At 28.6% G+C, this 17,377-nt stretch overlaps 1 protein-coding gene across 1 annotated transcript in view; it reads right to left on the reverse strand.

The window, feature by feature from the left end:
- Positions 1 to 17,377, reverse strand: part of LOC126265592 (uncharacterized) — a 213,553-nt gene that overhangs the window by 15,857 nt on the left and 180,319 nt on the right. The window contains exon 2 of the mRNA XM_049967520.1: positions 2,066 to 2,104. Within this exon, the coding sequence (XP_049823477.1) occupies positions 2,066 to 2,104 (39 nt within the window). The remainder of the gene's footprint in view (positions 1 to 2,065; positions 2,105 to 17,377) is intronic.

Raw genomic sequence — 17,377 nt, forward strand, 5'->3', positions numbered from 1 at the left:
AAAAATAAAATGTAATTAGCTGTTGACTCTTAAGTCTGATTATAAGAAAAAACGTAACATTTAACTTAGTACAAAACTAGAAATTTGAGAAGAATAAAATGTAATTAGGAAATATTGATCCTTATAGTCTGAATATATGAAAAATAAAACATTTAACTGTGTACAAAAGTAGAAATTTCAGAAAAGTGAAATGTAATTAGTAAATGTTGATTCTTATGCCTGTTTGACAGAAAAATAAAATATTTAACTTTGTACAGAAGTAGAAATATATGAAAAGGAAAACGAAATTGGCCATTGTTGAGCTTTATAGTTTGATTATAAGAAAAATAAACCATTTAACTGTGTACAAAAATGGAAAATTTAGAAAAGTGAAAAGTAATTAGTAATTGTTGATTCTTATAGTCTGTTTGAAAGAATAATATAATATTTAACATTGTACAAGAATAGAAATATCAGAAAAGTAAAGTGAAATTAGACATTGTTGACTTTTACAATGTCATTATAAGAAAAAATGTAACATTTAGCTTTGTACAAAACTAGAAATTTCAGAAGAGTAAAATGTAATTAGGAAATATTGATCCTTATAATCTAATTATAAGGAAAATAAAACATTTAACTGTGTAGAAACATGGAAATTTCAGAAAAGTGAAATGTACTTAGTAAATGTTTTTTTTTTATAGTCTGTTTGAAAGAAAATTATAATATTTAACTATGTACAAGAATAGAAATATCAGAAAAGTAAAATGAAATTAGACATTGTTGACTCTTACAGTGTAATTATAAGAAAAATGTAACATTTAAGAAGAGTAAAATTTAATTAGGAAATATTGGCCCTTATAGTCTCAATATATGAAAAATAAAACATTTAGCTGTGTACAAAAATGGAAATTTCAGAAAAGTGAAATGTAATTAGTAAATGTTGACTCTTATAGTCTGTTTGAAAGAAAATTATAATATTTAACATTGTACAAGAATAGAAATATCAGAAAAGTAAAATGAAATTAGACATTGTTGACTCTTATAGTCTAATTTATAAGAAAAAATGTAACAGTTAACTTCGTACAAAACTAAAAATTTCAAAAAAAAGTAAAATGTAATTAAGAAATATTGACCTTTATAATCCGAATATATGAAAGATAAAACATTTCACTGTGTACAAAAATGGAAATTTCAGAAAAGTGAAATATGATTAGTAAATGTAGGTTCTTATAGTCTGTTTGAAAGAAAAATATAATATTTAACTTTGTACAAGAATAGAAATATCAGAAGAGTAAAATTATTTTCAGAAAATGTTGACACTTATAGTCTGATCATAAGAATTTAATTTAATTATAAGTATAATTAAATTAATGTAGCCCGAGTTTTAATTTAAATGCTAGTGTTTCAAATTAAGAACAGCAAATATTGTGAATATTGTGTGTATTTACTTCCCACTTCTATTTCCAGGAAGGGTGATCAGAAGCAAATGTTAGTATTACTGTAAATAGTATTTAATTTTCATAACGAGTTCTTCTTGTCCTCAAAATCCTCTTTGATATTTAAAATTACATTCTATACGCGTTACATTAATTATCTCGATTTTATATCATATATATATTAAAGTCACCAGTTCTATATTTAACAGATCATATTATTAAATTTAAGCAAACATTTATTTATAGAACAAATTACAGCAGAAACTAAGATATGCTAAATAAGTTAAAGCCGACAAACTTACAATTCAATGCCAACATGAGACAGTTCCCAAGTTACACTTGGGAGCGTTATTAAGTTGGCAACGGTACGAGGTATTATATGATTGTGTCATGAAATAATAACGCTGCATAAAATTTATATTTAAAGTCAGACTAGATAAAAGGGGGTCAAGGTCAAGAAAAAAATGCAAAAAATAACTAGTATAGGATTTCATGGATCACAAAGGAGTACCTTCAATGCTAGACGTACCCGTTCGTCCTTAGTAAGGAAGTTCAACAACAAAAACTATTCTATAATCAATTAATTAATTAATTAAGAAATCCAAATGGTTTGGTAAAATAATTATTAAATAATATTCAAAGTATCTTACTCTGGTTGTCCCATATTTTCCAAGGCAATTCATCTGAAAAAAAAAGCTTCCATGAGTCAAACGGTCAACACTTTAATTGTAACAAACATAATTACAAACAAAGCCAATTTTTGTTTTTATAACGTATTACTAATTTTTAAGTTTACAAACATCGTCTCCCCTCCTTTTCCTCCACAAATATTATATACATATTTTTTAATATTACTCACATTATTTTGAGAGCTTTTGAGCCAGAGGAAAATAATTTACCAAGAACGCACAAGCCACGAAAGTCGACACAACACGAGTAGAAGAAGAAAAATATATACAGAGAAAATTGCACATACAATAAAACGCAGAGACGCTGAATTTATATTCGACGAGTCGAAATAGAAAAGCCCCGCTTTGCCGGTACCAGCACCTAAAGAGGTAGAGCAAAAGGCCAATCAGCTTTCAAAATGGTCTTAAGTGACCGCTGTTGTGGTCCTTCTAATTTATTTTTCCAGGTTTTGAATTGAATCCTCGAGAAAGGTCCAAAGGATTTTCAGAATTTTAAAAGGAACACGAATTTACTTTATTGAAATTGAAACTGTTTGTTGATTAATGAGTAGTTCCGGACAAAAGCCATCGGCAAAAAACGAAATTAATTCGCTATATTTTAAATTTACGACCAGTAATTGGTCTTTGTTCGGGACTGAGCCAAAGAAATCCAATTACAAACTGAATGCGAAATTACCTGAGGATTTAAGTATAAATAATTTAATTTATCGCCGCAAATTTAGTTAGCTTGAATAATCCGACGTTAATAAACATTTTAAGCCCGTTATTTTCAATTACTCAATTGGGGTTTAATATTTTTTCCTTTTGTGTTCGTCTTCTCTAAAGACGGCAGACGTCACAATCAATATCTTCGTCATTTTGAGGTGCATTAACATTATTTTTGTTAAATCGATAGATTTGTGTCCAATTAAATTAATAAAGAAGGTTTGGAATTACGTTGATCCTGACAGAACTCACATTTCGTGCACACTATAATCTAATAAATAAAACGGAGAAAAATATCGAGGGCAAGCAAAAGAAACGAGATAAATCGTGAGGGAAAGAAGAGAAATAATTGGTGTAACATAATATTTCCGTTGGTATATGTCGGCGGTATGGGTATATTGAATCGGGCGCAATATACAAGTCGTCGCGACGGTATTGTTGCAATCCGAAACCGAACGAGAAGTTTTTTCCAACCGACACCAATCGGATTTCAAAAGATAACATTTGATACGTTTTACACGATAACTGGTAAGCAATATCTTTATTTTTATCGGACCGCATTGACCCTTAAGTGCCCCCGGGAATCGATGTTTATTAGCTTTTCAGGTGGACGAAGACTTTCCATCTTGGCCATTCCTCCATATTGCAATATAGCCGTACTTTTCGTCTCTTTTCACATTTTTTAATTAAAACTGTTGGATTAAAATTTGCCCAACTAAATTAAAAATAAATTTAATAAACGCCCTTAATAAAATTATAATATTCGCATGCGTTGTTAAAATGAGCCCCCCTGACAAAATTTACCACTTTAATAAACCGGTCGCCTTTAGCCCATTATCCAAGTTGAGGGTGTTGTTGCGATAATATCTATTGCATGCCGTCTTTACGCCGCCGATTCATATGGTAAAATGTTATGTAAGTCGTCACGGTATACGAAATTGCATTTGCTGAAATGAATCCGAGTGATACCTGTCAGTGAGTGACGTGTCTCCAACGTTCCAACCACCGATGTACTCGTGGAAATTTATTTATGTAGCACTACTGACTTCATATTAAATTCAAATTCGATGGTAATGGTTATGGAGGAGCTGTGCCGCTCAAGAGGTACGTTGCTTCTTACGATTATTGCTTGTTACTCCAGTCAATCTTATTTAAATCAATACTAAATAATATATTTTACATTGGTATGGTAATTTATTAGAATTTATAGGTACATGCGCCACATTTTTTCAATATTTAACCGACGCAAGAAACTGTTTTGTAATCTATATACAGGTTAGATAAAATAATGTATTGTTTCCTCATTAATCACATCCTATTAATCGAAGTCTATCCTAATATAATACAGTATTTTAAAATATTTTAATAAAAATGAAATACTTTTTTGTTGTGGGTCTATACGAGTACCAAAAAATATTGTAAAAAGATATTATTTCCTCATTAGTCACATACTACTAATTAAAATCGTTTTTAAATATAATAAATTATTGTTATGAAAAGGTGTATTTTTGTGTTACACCTCTATACGAGTAACATAACGAGGAAAAGATATTATATAGACAAACCACTTCCTCATTAATCACATCCTACTAATCAAAATCCTTTCCAAATATAATAAAGTATTTTCAAATAATTTAATAAGTATAGATATACTTTTGTTCCTCTATAAAAGTACCAAAAAATTCTGTGAATAGATATAATTTCCTCATTAATCACATTGTACTTATTAAAATCGTTTTTAAACATAATAAATTATTTTAAATTGTTTTTGTAAAAAGGAATATTTTTGTGTTATATCTCTAAAAAAGTAACATAAAATACCGTAAAAGATATTGTACAAGTAAGATAAAATACTCTCAAGAGAAATTATTTCCTCATTAATCACAACTTACTAATTAAAATATTTTCTAAATATAATAAAGATTTTAAATTATTTTTAATAAAATAATATTATTTTTATTATACCTATATACAAGATATTATTCACTCATTAGTCACATACTTTTAATCAAAAACTTTTCCAAATATAATAAAGTATTTTAAAATATTTTAATAAAAATGATACTTTTTTGTTATATACGAGTACCAAAAAATTCTGTGTAAAGATGCAATATCCTCATTAATCACATCCTACTTATTAAAATTGTTTTTAAACATAATAAATTATTTTAAATTATTTTTATAAAAAGGTGTATTTTTGTGATATATCTCTATAAATGAAACATAAAATACCGTAAAAAATATTATTTGAACATATTATTTCCTCATTAATCACGTACTTTCCAAATATAATAAAGAATTGGTAAATAAATTTATAAAAATGATATACTATTTTTATAATACATACGTGCAAATAAGATAAAATACTGTCAAAAGAATCATTAATCACAACTTACTAATCAAAATCTTATCTAAATATAATAATGATTTTTAAAATATTTTTAATAAAATGATATTTTACATTATACCTATATACAAGTAACATAACATACTGTAAAAAGATACTATGCACTCATTAATCACATCCTATTAATCAAATTATATAAAGAATTTTAAATATTTTTTATAAAAAAGATACACTTATTTGTTATACTTGTATAAATGAAACATAAAAAGATAATTTTTCCTCCTTACTAATCCTTTTTAAATATAATAAATAATTTTAAAATATTTTTTATGAAAATTATATTATTTGTTGATATACCTATATACAAGTGATACAAAATATACTGTAAAATGATATTATTTACTCATTAATAACATATTTTTAATCAAATATAAAATACTCTTCATTCATTAATTACATGCTACTAATCAGAATCCTTTCTAAATATAATAAACAATTTTAAAATATTTTTATGAAAATTATATTATTTATTTATATATTTATACACGTGATCAAAATACACTGTAAAATACTATTATTTACTCATTAATCACATTTTATTAATCAAATATTATAAAGTATTTTAAAATATTTTTCTTAACGTAACATAAAATACTGTAAAAAGATATTTTTTACATATTAAGTACATCCTATTAATTAAAATCTTTTCCAAATATAATAAAGTATTTTAAATATTATATTTTCATAAGAACAATATACTTTTTTGTTATATGTCATTGCGAGTAAGGTAACATACTGTAAAAAGATATTATTCACTCATTAATCACATGCTATTAATCAAAATCCTTTTTAAATATAATACATAATTCTACAAAAAAAAATGTTATAAAAATTATAATTATAATAATTATATAATATAAAAGTGACAAAAACTACATTGTAAAATGGTATTATTTACTCATCACATCCTACTAATTAAATATAATAAAATATTTTTCTGATAAGAACATTATTTTTTGTTATATCTATATACATGTAACATAAAATATTGTAAAAAATATTTTTCACTCATTTATTTTGTTTTGTTGAACAAAATCATTTCTTAATATAATAAAGTATTTTTATTAAAATTTATTTTTATAAAAATCATCGAGTAACATTAGATACTGTAAAAAGATAATATTCACTCATTAATCACATGCTACTAATCAAAATCTTTTTTCAATATAATAAAGAATTTTAAAATATATTTATAAAACCGATGAGGAAAATGATTTCCCTCATTAATCACCTACTTCAAATATAAAAAATTAATTTAAAATATTTTTATAAAAAGGATATAATTTTTTGTTATATGTTATGTATTTGCAAGTAACATTAAATACTGTATAAATATATTATGTTCTTATTAATCAAAAAGAATTATTTTTATAAAAATAATATACAAAGAAAAGATCGTGTAAAAAATATTTTTCTCATTAATCATATCTTACAAATAAAAATTCTTTAATCTTATAATTTAGGAATTATAAAATATTTTTATAAAAATGTAACTCTTATTACATACATACAAGTAACAAAATTTTATAATAGAATATTATTCCCTAATTAATCACCTACTTCAAATATAAAAAATTAATTTAAAATATTTTTATAAAAAGGATATACTTTTTTATTATATGTTATGTATTTGCAAGTAACATTAAGTACTGTATAAATATATTATTTTCTTATAAATTTATATAAAAATTGTATGACTTCTTATTAAGGAATTTTGCATAGTTATTTAAGGTACATTTTAATAATAATCCATAAGAATGGAGAGGAAATAAATCATTCAGTAACTAATATTATATACAATGAAAGAAATTGAAAAAACATTTGAATTCAGTAATAAAAAATAAATTATGTATATTGTTTCCTACGTAAATCATTTTAAAACGCATTAAGGTTTTCCCTTCGGCAATGATAAATCTAAACGTCATCGGTTCCATTGTATCCCCAAATGCAAATTAAAAAAAATAACGAATATTAAATTATTTCATGATTGACGGTTAATAACGGGCGAATAAAAATGTTAATCGATTAATTGATGCGACTGATTAAAATTGATGACGGGTCACGTCCGAACTTCTCCCATTTAACCGATAGACCGGCCCGAAATTCACAAAAAAAAAATAATATATACGTGATCCGATCGAATTCCATCGATGAGCACCATGTCAACCAGATTCAGAATCCCAACGCTTTGCCAATTTTGAAAAAAAGGTAAAGCGTAGGAATTCTAAACCCAGTCAACATGCGACGTATGTTCTCTTCAATCCTGTGGACGGTGCGGACCAAACTCGACCTCAATCGAACACGGGTACTTTGTGTCGCGCCAATTTGTTAGCAGGGTACTTCAAACGTAACACGATAATTAATCTTGCACTGAGAAATCCCCCAATTATATTAGACACGTAATGAGTCGGTTCTTGTTTAGGGTAAACAGAATTTGCATCGATTAATTAGATGACATCGTGCGATACGGCGAAAGGGCTTAATTAAAGGATTGTTATAAATCAGTGGGTTTGGCTCCTTCTTTCTTTTTGTCCCCATCTTCCATATTTGCCCGGTGCCCGTTCATGTTTTTAATCAGTTAGCGATGAGAAGTTGCTCAAGCAAAACTATACATCAAACAGCAGCTAATTGCTTTAATTAATCTCTTGGGAAATTTATTGGTATTAATAACGCGATGTACATATTTACCAACATTTTATTTATTTATTTATTTATTTATATTTACATACAACAACTACTACTGAGTATGTGGGTATGTAAATTGTTAATAGCTACAACAAGATATTGTGTAACCAACCGTAAGTTGGAACGGGATATCGAATGTTATCGGTTTATACATAATGCGAATCCCAAAGTACACTAACCCCAATCAACAGAGTGTTATCGATATCAAAATTGTGTTACATGTTGCGCGATCCGATGAAAGTTATCAGTGGGATCAGATCATCTTAAACACCAATTTCCAAGTTCCCTTCTGGAGAATATCGAATCAACTGACCTGAAACGTTTCCCTCTTCCCAAATATTTGTTTCTGTACATAAGATGTTTTGTGTACACTTTACTTTTATGTTCTGTGCCACCTTGGATGTCGCTAATAAAAATTTTATGGTAATTTTTTAATTTAAAAATTAAATACTTGTTTTTTATAGTCCTGGCGTCATTATAAAAGCGTTTTATTCATGAGGAAAATTTGGTTAAATATTGGCAAGGCTTTTTTAAAAAAATGGTGAATGCGCTTTGTCAATTGTGACACCATACAAGGTGATTTATTTACACTGTAACAAATAATTTTAAATGAATATTGTATATACAATTCCATTATTTTACTCAGTTTATTATCTGTTATAAAACGTAGATACTGTAACATATACCGATTGGAAAGCCTCTGATTCTACTGAGACATCATGGATGACAGAGACACTAAAAGATTCCCACTATGAAGCAAATTTGATAATTTTACTGTCCCTGTTGTGCATGAGTATTCTTCATAACACCTAGATGAAGGATGAGGGAGTCTAATTTAGTCCTAGACTGTGCAATGATTAAACTTATTACTCGAGAGGTATTTGAAAGTTAAATGAATTTCCCTGTACCTTCGATGAAGAATAAATTCTAATGAATTGATACGACAAAATTTTGATAATTCTAACGAAGTAACTAATAACCGAGTGTAGAGAAATAGAGTATGTATTACAGTATAAAAGAATATTTATTATGAAACAAAGGAAGATATGAGTATCTCATTAATCGTATCCTTTCAAAACATCAAAGTTTTTCTTGTACTTTTGTACAAGTAATATAAAATACTCTAAAAAAATACTACTCCCTCATTATTAATTTTATTGAAGCTCTACAAAAATAACAAAATAGTGTAAAAAATTATTTCCCTCATTAATCACATTCTATTATTCAAAATTCTCTCAAAATGTAATTAAAATATTATTTTTTAAAAATTATATACTTTTGCTGTACATCTATATAACTACTAATTTAAAATACTGTATAACAATAATTTCCCTCATTAATCCTTCGAATAAAAATTCTAATTATAATTAAATAATTACAATTTTTTTATAAAAATGGCATACTTTTGTTATACCTCTGTACAAATCAAGTAGTTTAGTAGTAAATTATTATTTTCCTCATTAATCACATCCTAGTAACCAAAATCTTCTCTGAACGTAATAAACAATTTTAAAATATTTTTATACAAGGGATATATGTTATTCTTTTGTTAAACTTTTGTACGAGAACTATAAAATACTTTAAAAAGATACCACTCCCTCATTAATCAGATATTAGTAATCAAAAACTTTTTCCAAATGTAGAAAAAAAAACATTTTAAAATATACTACTAATGTAAAATACTGTATAACAATAATTTCCCTCATTAATCACACCCTTCTAATAAAAATTCTTTCTAAAAATGGTATACCCTTGTTATACCCTGTACAAATCATATAAAAAGTTTAGTAGTAAAATATTATTTCCCTCATTAATCAATCACATCCTAGTAATCAAAATCTTCTCTGAACATAATAAACAACTTCAAAATATTTTTATAACATGGATATACTCCTTTGTTGAGTCTTTGTATAAGTACTATAAAATATTACTCCCTCATTAATCACATCTTAGTTAAGAAGTTTTTCTAAATACAACAAAAATATTAAAGTATATTTATAAAAATGTTATTTTTGTTATACCTCTATACAAATAGTGTAAACAATTATTTCCCTCGCTTTCACATTCTGTTAATTAATCTTCTTTTAAAATATAATTAAAAAGTTATAAAATATTTGAATAAAAATGATATACTTTTGTTGTAATTAATTTATACCCTCATTAACTACATCCAAGTTATTAAAATCTTCTCTAAATATAGTAAACAATTTTAAAACAAATGTTAAATGAATTGAAATAATAAAATTTTAACAACTGCAACAGTGTAACTAATAACGGAGCGATGTTAACAAACTGTAAAAGATATTACAGCAAAATAGTGCATGTATTACAGCATAAAAAACTATTATCAAAACACTTGTCATAAAAAAGAGGTCCGGTAAAGTTATGTGTTTTATCTCCGGGGACTATAAATCTGTACCTTCCTGTGAGCAGTTTTGCATCCGGGACGGTAATAAAACATGTTTTTATCTGTTTAGAGCCGGGCACGGTTTTACCGAAGGCGGGATCGAACATTCTTTTGCTCAGCGCATTTGCGGCGGTCAAACGTTGACATCTGCGACATGTTCTGTCCGATTCGCGTCGTAAATCGACGAATTAAATTGGAATGTCTTACGCCAAAAAAAAAAGCTGCAGCTAAAATAAACAAGTGATCCACCCGCACACAATAAAACTTGGTTAAGATATCCTGTTGGCGAATAAGTTTGATTTGTCGTTATATAAACTACAGCTGTGTCTCATTTGTCGTCAATAATTCAGGAGGCAACAAGAAAAACTTTATTGTTCGTCATAAATCAAACACGTCGCCTACCAGGTTTACAAGGAGCGGGTATTGAAGTGCTGTAAATCAGCAATCGAAACGATCATGTAAAGAAAGATGATACGTCGTATATCATCGACAGTACACACGACACACTTTATATTCCTCACATTTTGTACTCCATGATGCCCGTTTTTATATGAACAATTTGCCCTAATTGTAGTTTTGTTGCACGTTGTTCCAAATGAATTTCGGCGTCATAAATCACGTATGCTTTTTCTGGTACAATCAAACGGTCTTTTTCGACGTTGGATGCGTCAGACGTGCCGTTCGAACATTTAAATGATGCACAAAGTAATTGTTTACGCCGTGTTATTAATAAAATAAATGATATTTCGGGTGCGTTTTATTATACCAAACTGATCCGTTACACATTAATTCATTTAAGGCATATATCATTGCGAATTACCCGAACGTCCATTTACCGGTAATAACAGTTATGGCTAACTGCGCCGCCTCATGTAAATTAGATGTTTGCATTTCAACTGATTTTCACTAAAAACGTACTAATTTACAGCTCCTATGTAAATTCAATGAGACATTCCCAATCTCAGTTCCGAATAATAAATGCAGATTAGTCCGGGCTGTGCATTATTCATTAATTGAATAAATTAATCTTTTATTATCAATATATTTTATTATAGTCAAATGATAATAAATTCAAATTTAGTGTTACACAAAATATACCGTGCTATAAATTCCAGATTTCAGTCGAGCAATTTAAAGTAACATTATAGAGAGAAAATAAATGGGCTTTAAATTTTAATAAAGAGAAATGACCACATCCATAATGCACGTATAGTTTAACTTCAAGTCGTTTAAATATTTTATTACAAGTCTGGTCCAATATTTCTTGACACAGCTATAAATTACACAATATCTGATTGAATGCAGTATCTAAAATTGTATTCAATAAATTTGACAATAAAGTCACAAAAGTCTAAACAAGATCATTAAATAAATCTCTCATAGAGTTATTTATGAAATTTACAGAATTTATAGAATTTATAGAATTATAGAGTTTATAGAGTTTACAGAGTTTATAGAGTTTATAGAGTTTATAGAGTTTATAGAGTTTATAGAGTTTATAGAGTTTATAGAGTTTATAGAGTTTATAGAGTTTATAGAGTTTATAGAGTTTATAGGATTTATAGAATAATTTACTGAATTTACTAAATTTACAGAATTTACTGAATTTGCAGAATTTACAGAATCTACAGAATCTACAGAATTTACAGAATTTACAGAATCTACAGAATTTACAGAATTTACAGAATTTACAGAATTTACAGAATTTACAGAATTTACAGAGTTTACAGAATTTACAGAATTTACAGAATTTACAGAATTTACAGAATTTACAGAATTTACAGAATTTACAGAATTTACAGAATTTACAGAATTTACAGAATTTACAGAATTTACAGAATTTACAGAATTTACAGAATTTACAGAATTTACAGAATTTACAGAATTTACAGAATTTACAGAATTTACAGAATTTACAGAATTTACAGAATTTACAGAATTTACAGAATTTACAGAATTTACAGAATTTACAGAATTTACAGAGTTTACAGAATTTACAAAATATACAGAATTTACTGTTTCCTCTGTAATAAAAAACACATTAATATGTAGGTGTGACGCAAGGTACAAATTTAGGACCTCCACTATTTCTACTGTTTATTAATGACTTGTCTGACGAGTTAAACGTCAAAAGCTATTTTTTGTCGATTATATAAGAAACCTGCGCATTCGCCAAATTTTTAGATCAATACTCAGTTCTCTCAGTTCCAAATTGGAATGATGTGCCACTGTTTGGTCTCCGCCATATTAGCTACATAGACCATTACATTAGATTGTGTTTTATATTTGCCTAAGCATAGGAAATCTAGGACTATGATCACATCAAGTTCTTTTACATGAATTTGAGTATATGTCTCTTTATAAGAATAGAATATATATTTATTGATTTTTAAGTGTTTCTCTTTTAATTTTCATCCTATAATTGGATATTGGGCAATAAAGAATGATTATTATTATTATTATTATTAAAACAATTATCGTATTTCCTGCATTAGGAGAAAGAAATGTAATAACAGTAAATCTGACTGATTTTATGAGCTGCCAATCAGTTAGAATTTGGTATTTGAGTAAGTGATGGCCGGGATTAAAATCTGGATTCGTGCAAAATGGGAAAAATAAGTTTACGTCGGACGCGTATGTAGTGTAGGTGGGTGGCAGGGCGTTGGTTTTTCAGTGACAGGTGGCGTGTGAGAGGAACGAGGATTGAAGCGAGTTTGTAGCGAAGAATTCGAGGTAAAAGGTTTCTATTTATCCAGCAGATATGTTGTTGATCAAATCTGGAAAAGCAATCAGTCAGTCCTTGGCTAAGCGGGGGATTTTTGGGGGGACTAGGGAAAATATGCCGTTGGTTGGCGGAGGGTGGAGGGGGTGCGATTATTAACAGGTCTCTTTCAGTTCGACGCTGATTATTATACGACCCTGCCAATCCCAGATTTATTGAAAGGGAATTTCGCCTCGACGCCAGCATTATTTTGTTGTTGCGTTTACTCTTTTTTTACTCCACCCAATATCGACCCTCCTATTTTAATGTTTCCTTCTCCATTTTAGAAAATTTTTGGATCCAAAATAAACGTTGAACAATGGAGTTTCAGTCACTACTTTAATACAGTTGTAAAACAACAATGAACTCCGCATAAATTAATAATGGTAATTTGTTAGTTAAGCCCTGATACATACAACGTTACAATTCTGACGTGCATAAAAGTATTACACTGTGACCATTTCCATTTAAAATATCTCTAATAAATAAAATTCTAACGGTATTACTTAGTCTTAGCAAAGGTAAATCGAAAAGTTCTGAATCGGGGATGGCGCTTCATTATTTTGAGTGCTGCACTATCAAATTATCTCTGCGAGGTGCATTCCATTTTAATTACGAAAAAGTATTGCTTCAACGTTAATAAATTTATACAATAATTATCGTTGTGTTCCAGTTTTAAATCCATAATTCTCGTCGCTTTGTGTTTTGAACCTCTTCTGGAACAAATAACACATTGAAATTCGAAGCAACGAATTAAAAAATTGTACCGATTATGCATGTTCCAGTGTACAAGGCGTTATCAGAATTACAGAGCAATGTGGTTGTGATTTATTCAAGTGAAACTTATTTGAATATCACACATACGTACACCGTATCGACACAAAGCAGTAATTCGCCTTTGTGCTCAGCTTCTAGTTCCTCTTTCTCAAACAATTAGGTTAGGTTGAATGCGAAATCCGGGCTGAAAATTAAAAACTCAAAGATAACGGACGTTAAGCAAAAAGATTTTTTAATTACGAAGGCCAATTTTAATGGATTATCGAAGGAGGAACAATAAAAATGAGAAAACCAATTAAAATCTCCAATTTGTTAGTGAGATAATCAGTATTCTAAACTTTACAATTAATTGCCGGCGAAAAGTTTAAATCATGTGTACACACAATTTATAGGCGTGCCTTTCCGACCATTTAATTAACACTTTTTATTTGTTTCCGCTTTATCTCGTTTGATTTATGAATTTATTTTCGCCACCACCGCCGCCCCCTGACTCGTAAGAATTTCAATAAATTGTTTTAATATCCCGCACTGAATGCGGTGAAAAAATCCTTTCGTGCCCTTTGCGTAAGCAAAGGGGATTCGGAATGATTAAGTTAAGTTTTAATAAATATCGCTTTAACATATGAAAGGCAATAAAAATGGAAAAGGGCTCCATTGTGTTTGGTAAAATGTATAATACTCGCATATGCTGATTTATGTATGAGCATTTTGAAGCTGGAATGAACCAAAAATAAGACCATAAATCATCCGATCGGCTTCCTAAACCGAAAACATAGAGATAGAGCCCCGCAGTTTTACAGCTGAATCCGCCCTTTTTTTACTCCCACCGACGAAATTAAATTAAAACATTGTGACACACATACAGAAATTCTTACTCGAGTTCGAACTTGGCCAACAAAACTAACCTATAGCTTGTTCCGATAAGGACGTGTAAATCATTCAATTAGCAATTTGTATGTTCAGGGTTTTACATGTTCTCATATTGAATTTTGCGGGGCCCCGTATTAATTCCATTTATCAACAACGAAGAGTAATCTTGAACGGCTTAACCGTGGGAAAGGGGCGGTGGTGGGACGGTGGGAGGTCCTCGCAATTACTAGTGCGAAATATTTATTTGACGCGCGAGGCTTTACCATCGAACAAGGCACATGACTGTTCATACTAACTGGGGATTAAGACATTACCACCATTACCATCGGTTAAGAATTAATTGAAGTTGGCTACGGTGACGGGATTATCTATTGACGGTTTTGATAAATACCTAAAATTATCATCGTCAACAGCTTGTTGTATATTACCATAATATTATAATTATAAACGTAATTAATACATTAAAATTCCTAATTGAATTTTACTTACGTTACTAATATATAATGTCATTTTAAATTGCAGTGGGTGATCCCTTTTTCTTTTTATTCTTGTCTTTATTCAAACAATAAAATTAAAAAATTATAATATTATCACACTAAATATAAGAAAGCCACAAGTAATCATTTCTACAAGGAGTTGTAGTTGACTACCATAATTATTAGTCTCACAATACAATACTCCTCAGGGTATAGTGTAAGTGTTTTTTACAACTCCCTTGAATTCAACAATTCCACTATTCAACTTCTGTCTTTGTACCAAAGTCAGCAACAACTATATGTCAGCTACATTCAAGGGTGGATCCAGGGAGGTCACTGTCCAAAATGGGGGTTAGGGCCCCCTAATGATAATTTTTCTAATCTCATTGATAAATTTAATAAAATAAATAAATCACATGATGACAAACTCATAAGACAGCTTTTTGAAGAGGCAAAGGAGTGATGTAAATTAAATACTCCAGAATAGCTAGTAACCTGCTCAATCTGCTGAAGTATATGTCAACAGGACTGCACACCTCCCTCTTCTAAATTCTGCGATCTATGATAAAGTACCAACTGTCTCAAGAACTACTTACTTTATTTTAACTAAGAATTTTTTAGGCAAAAACTACAATATATTTATAATCTACTAATATACAGGGTGTTCTGCAACTTATTCGACAAATTTTAACCACATACTGTTGCATAAGTAGTCAATTTATTTGAATTATATTTGTAATTTTTTTTAAACTATACTTCATTCAAACAAGTAAACATAAATAAATTTAATTGCAGGATAAGCACGTGATTACAACTAACTGATGGGTAACAAGTTTCTTATTAGCTAATTGGCCTGTGCTAGTACTTATTTCACACTTATATTTTGCCAGGATAGTATTCAATTATAAAGCTTATGTGAATACACTATACTGTTGATTCACGTATTCACTTCACTGCTTAGCTTGTGTGAATACACTATAGTATTATTTAATTTGCAACTATTTTATTTATATTTTGTATCTCGTCCAGTTATTGTTATACACCATTTAATTACATATGTAATTTGTATTCGATAATTTTTATTATTACTATTTATTTAAATTTATGTCAATTATAATGTTCATTTTTTACTAAATTATTGAGAATATTTTTTTAATACTTGTCTAAAAATATGATTTAGATTTAAATACGAACCTGTCGATATTCACGTGTTCACTTCATTACTTAACTTGTGTGAATACACTATAGTTTTATACTACTTTATATCAATTTTGAATTTTGTTCAGTTATTATTATGATATGTCTTTTAATTACATTTGTAATTTGTATTTGATAATTCGCCTCACCTTTGTATATGAAAAAAAAAAAAACAAAAAATAACAGAACGTGAAAATTTTTAAACGCAATCAATGAGCCGTTCGATAAATGTATTTAAAAGTAATGTTGAACTGTAACAATACACAGTGCATGTACATGCTTGATTGGAACAAGTAATCAAATTAATACGGAATTGAATTTGTACTGCAATTAAAATTTCAACATGCCAAATAGGCTCTCTGCGTCGATAATATTTTGATAATATAATTACACTGCCAATCAATAAACGGCCAGTTTTGTTCAGCTACATCTTTCTTAATTTTTCCATTTCTGTTCTACCTACCAGTCGAAACAATTAACTAGATGCATGTTCATACCTGAAAAACAATAAAAGCGTAAGTAATTTTATTCGGAAATTACAGCAGTAAAACACGTTTTTTTTTTGTTGCGGCTTTGCCAGAAACATTTCCAGCCACGCTACTTTAAATTCACCGTTTTAATGCCCGAATATCGGATTGCCATAAAATTCTATTCTTTTTTTCCCTCCCATAAAATTTTATTTTTATTCTTATTTTTTAAAAAGGGGCCCCCTTAATGCTCTTCCATTGAGGGCTAAAATTATAATTAATAACAGATTTTTTTTATTTGAGGAACTATTAAAATAAATAAATAAATATAAAACGAGAACTTTTGAATTGTTGCATAAATTGCGTGGATTCCATCCGATTAATTAAGCAACTTATGCCAGTATCCAGAACGGTTTAATTACCGTGAAACAAGTTGGTAATGATTAATGCCGACTCAAGCAGATCAAAACTTTAGCAATAATTCCAATTTAGACCCAAATTAACAAATACACCCTTATTAT

The sequence above is a fragment of the Aethina tumida genome, chromosome 5 (genome assembly GCF_024364675.1).
Source record: "Aethina tumida isolate Nest 87 chromosome 5, icAetTumi1.1, whole genome shotgun sequence".
Lineage (NCBI taxonomy): Eukaryota > Metazoa > Arthropoda > Insecta > Coleoptera > Nitidulidae > Aethina > Aethina tumida.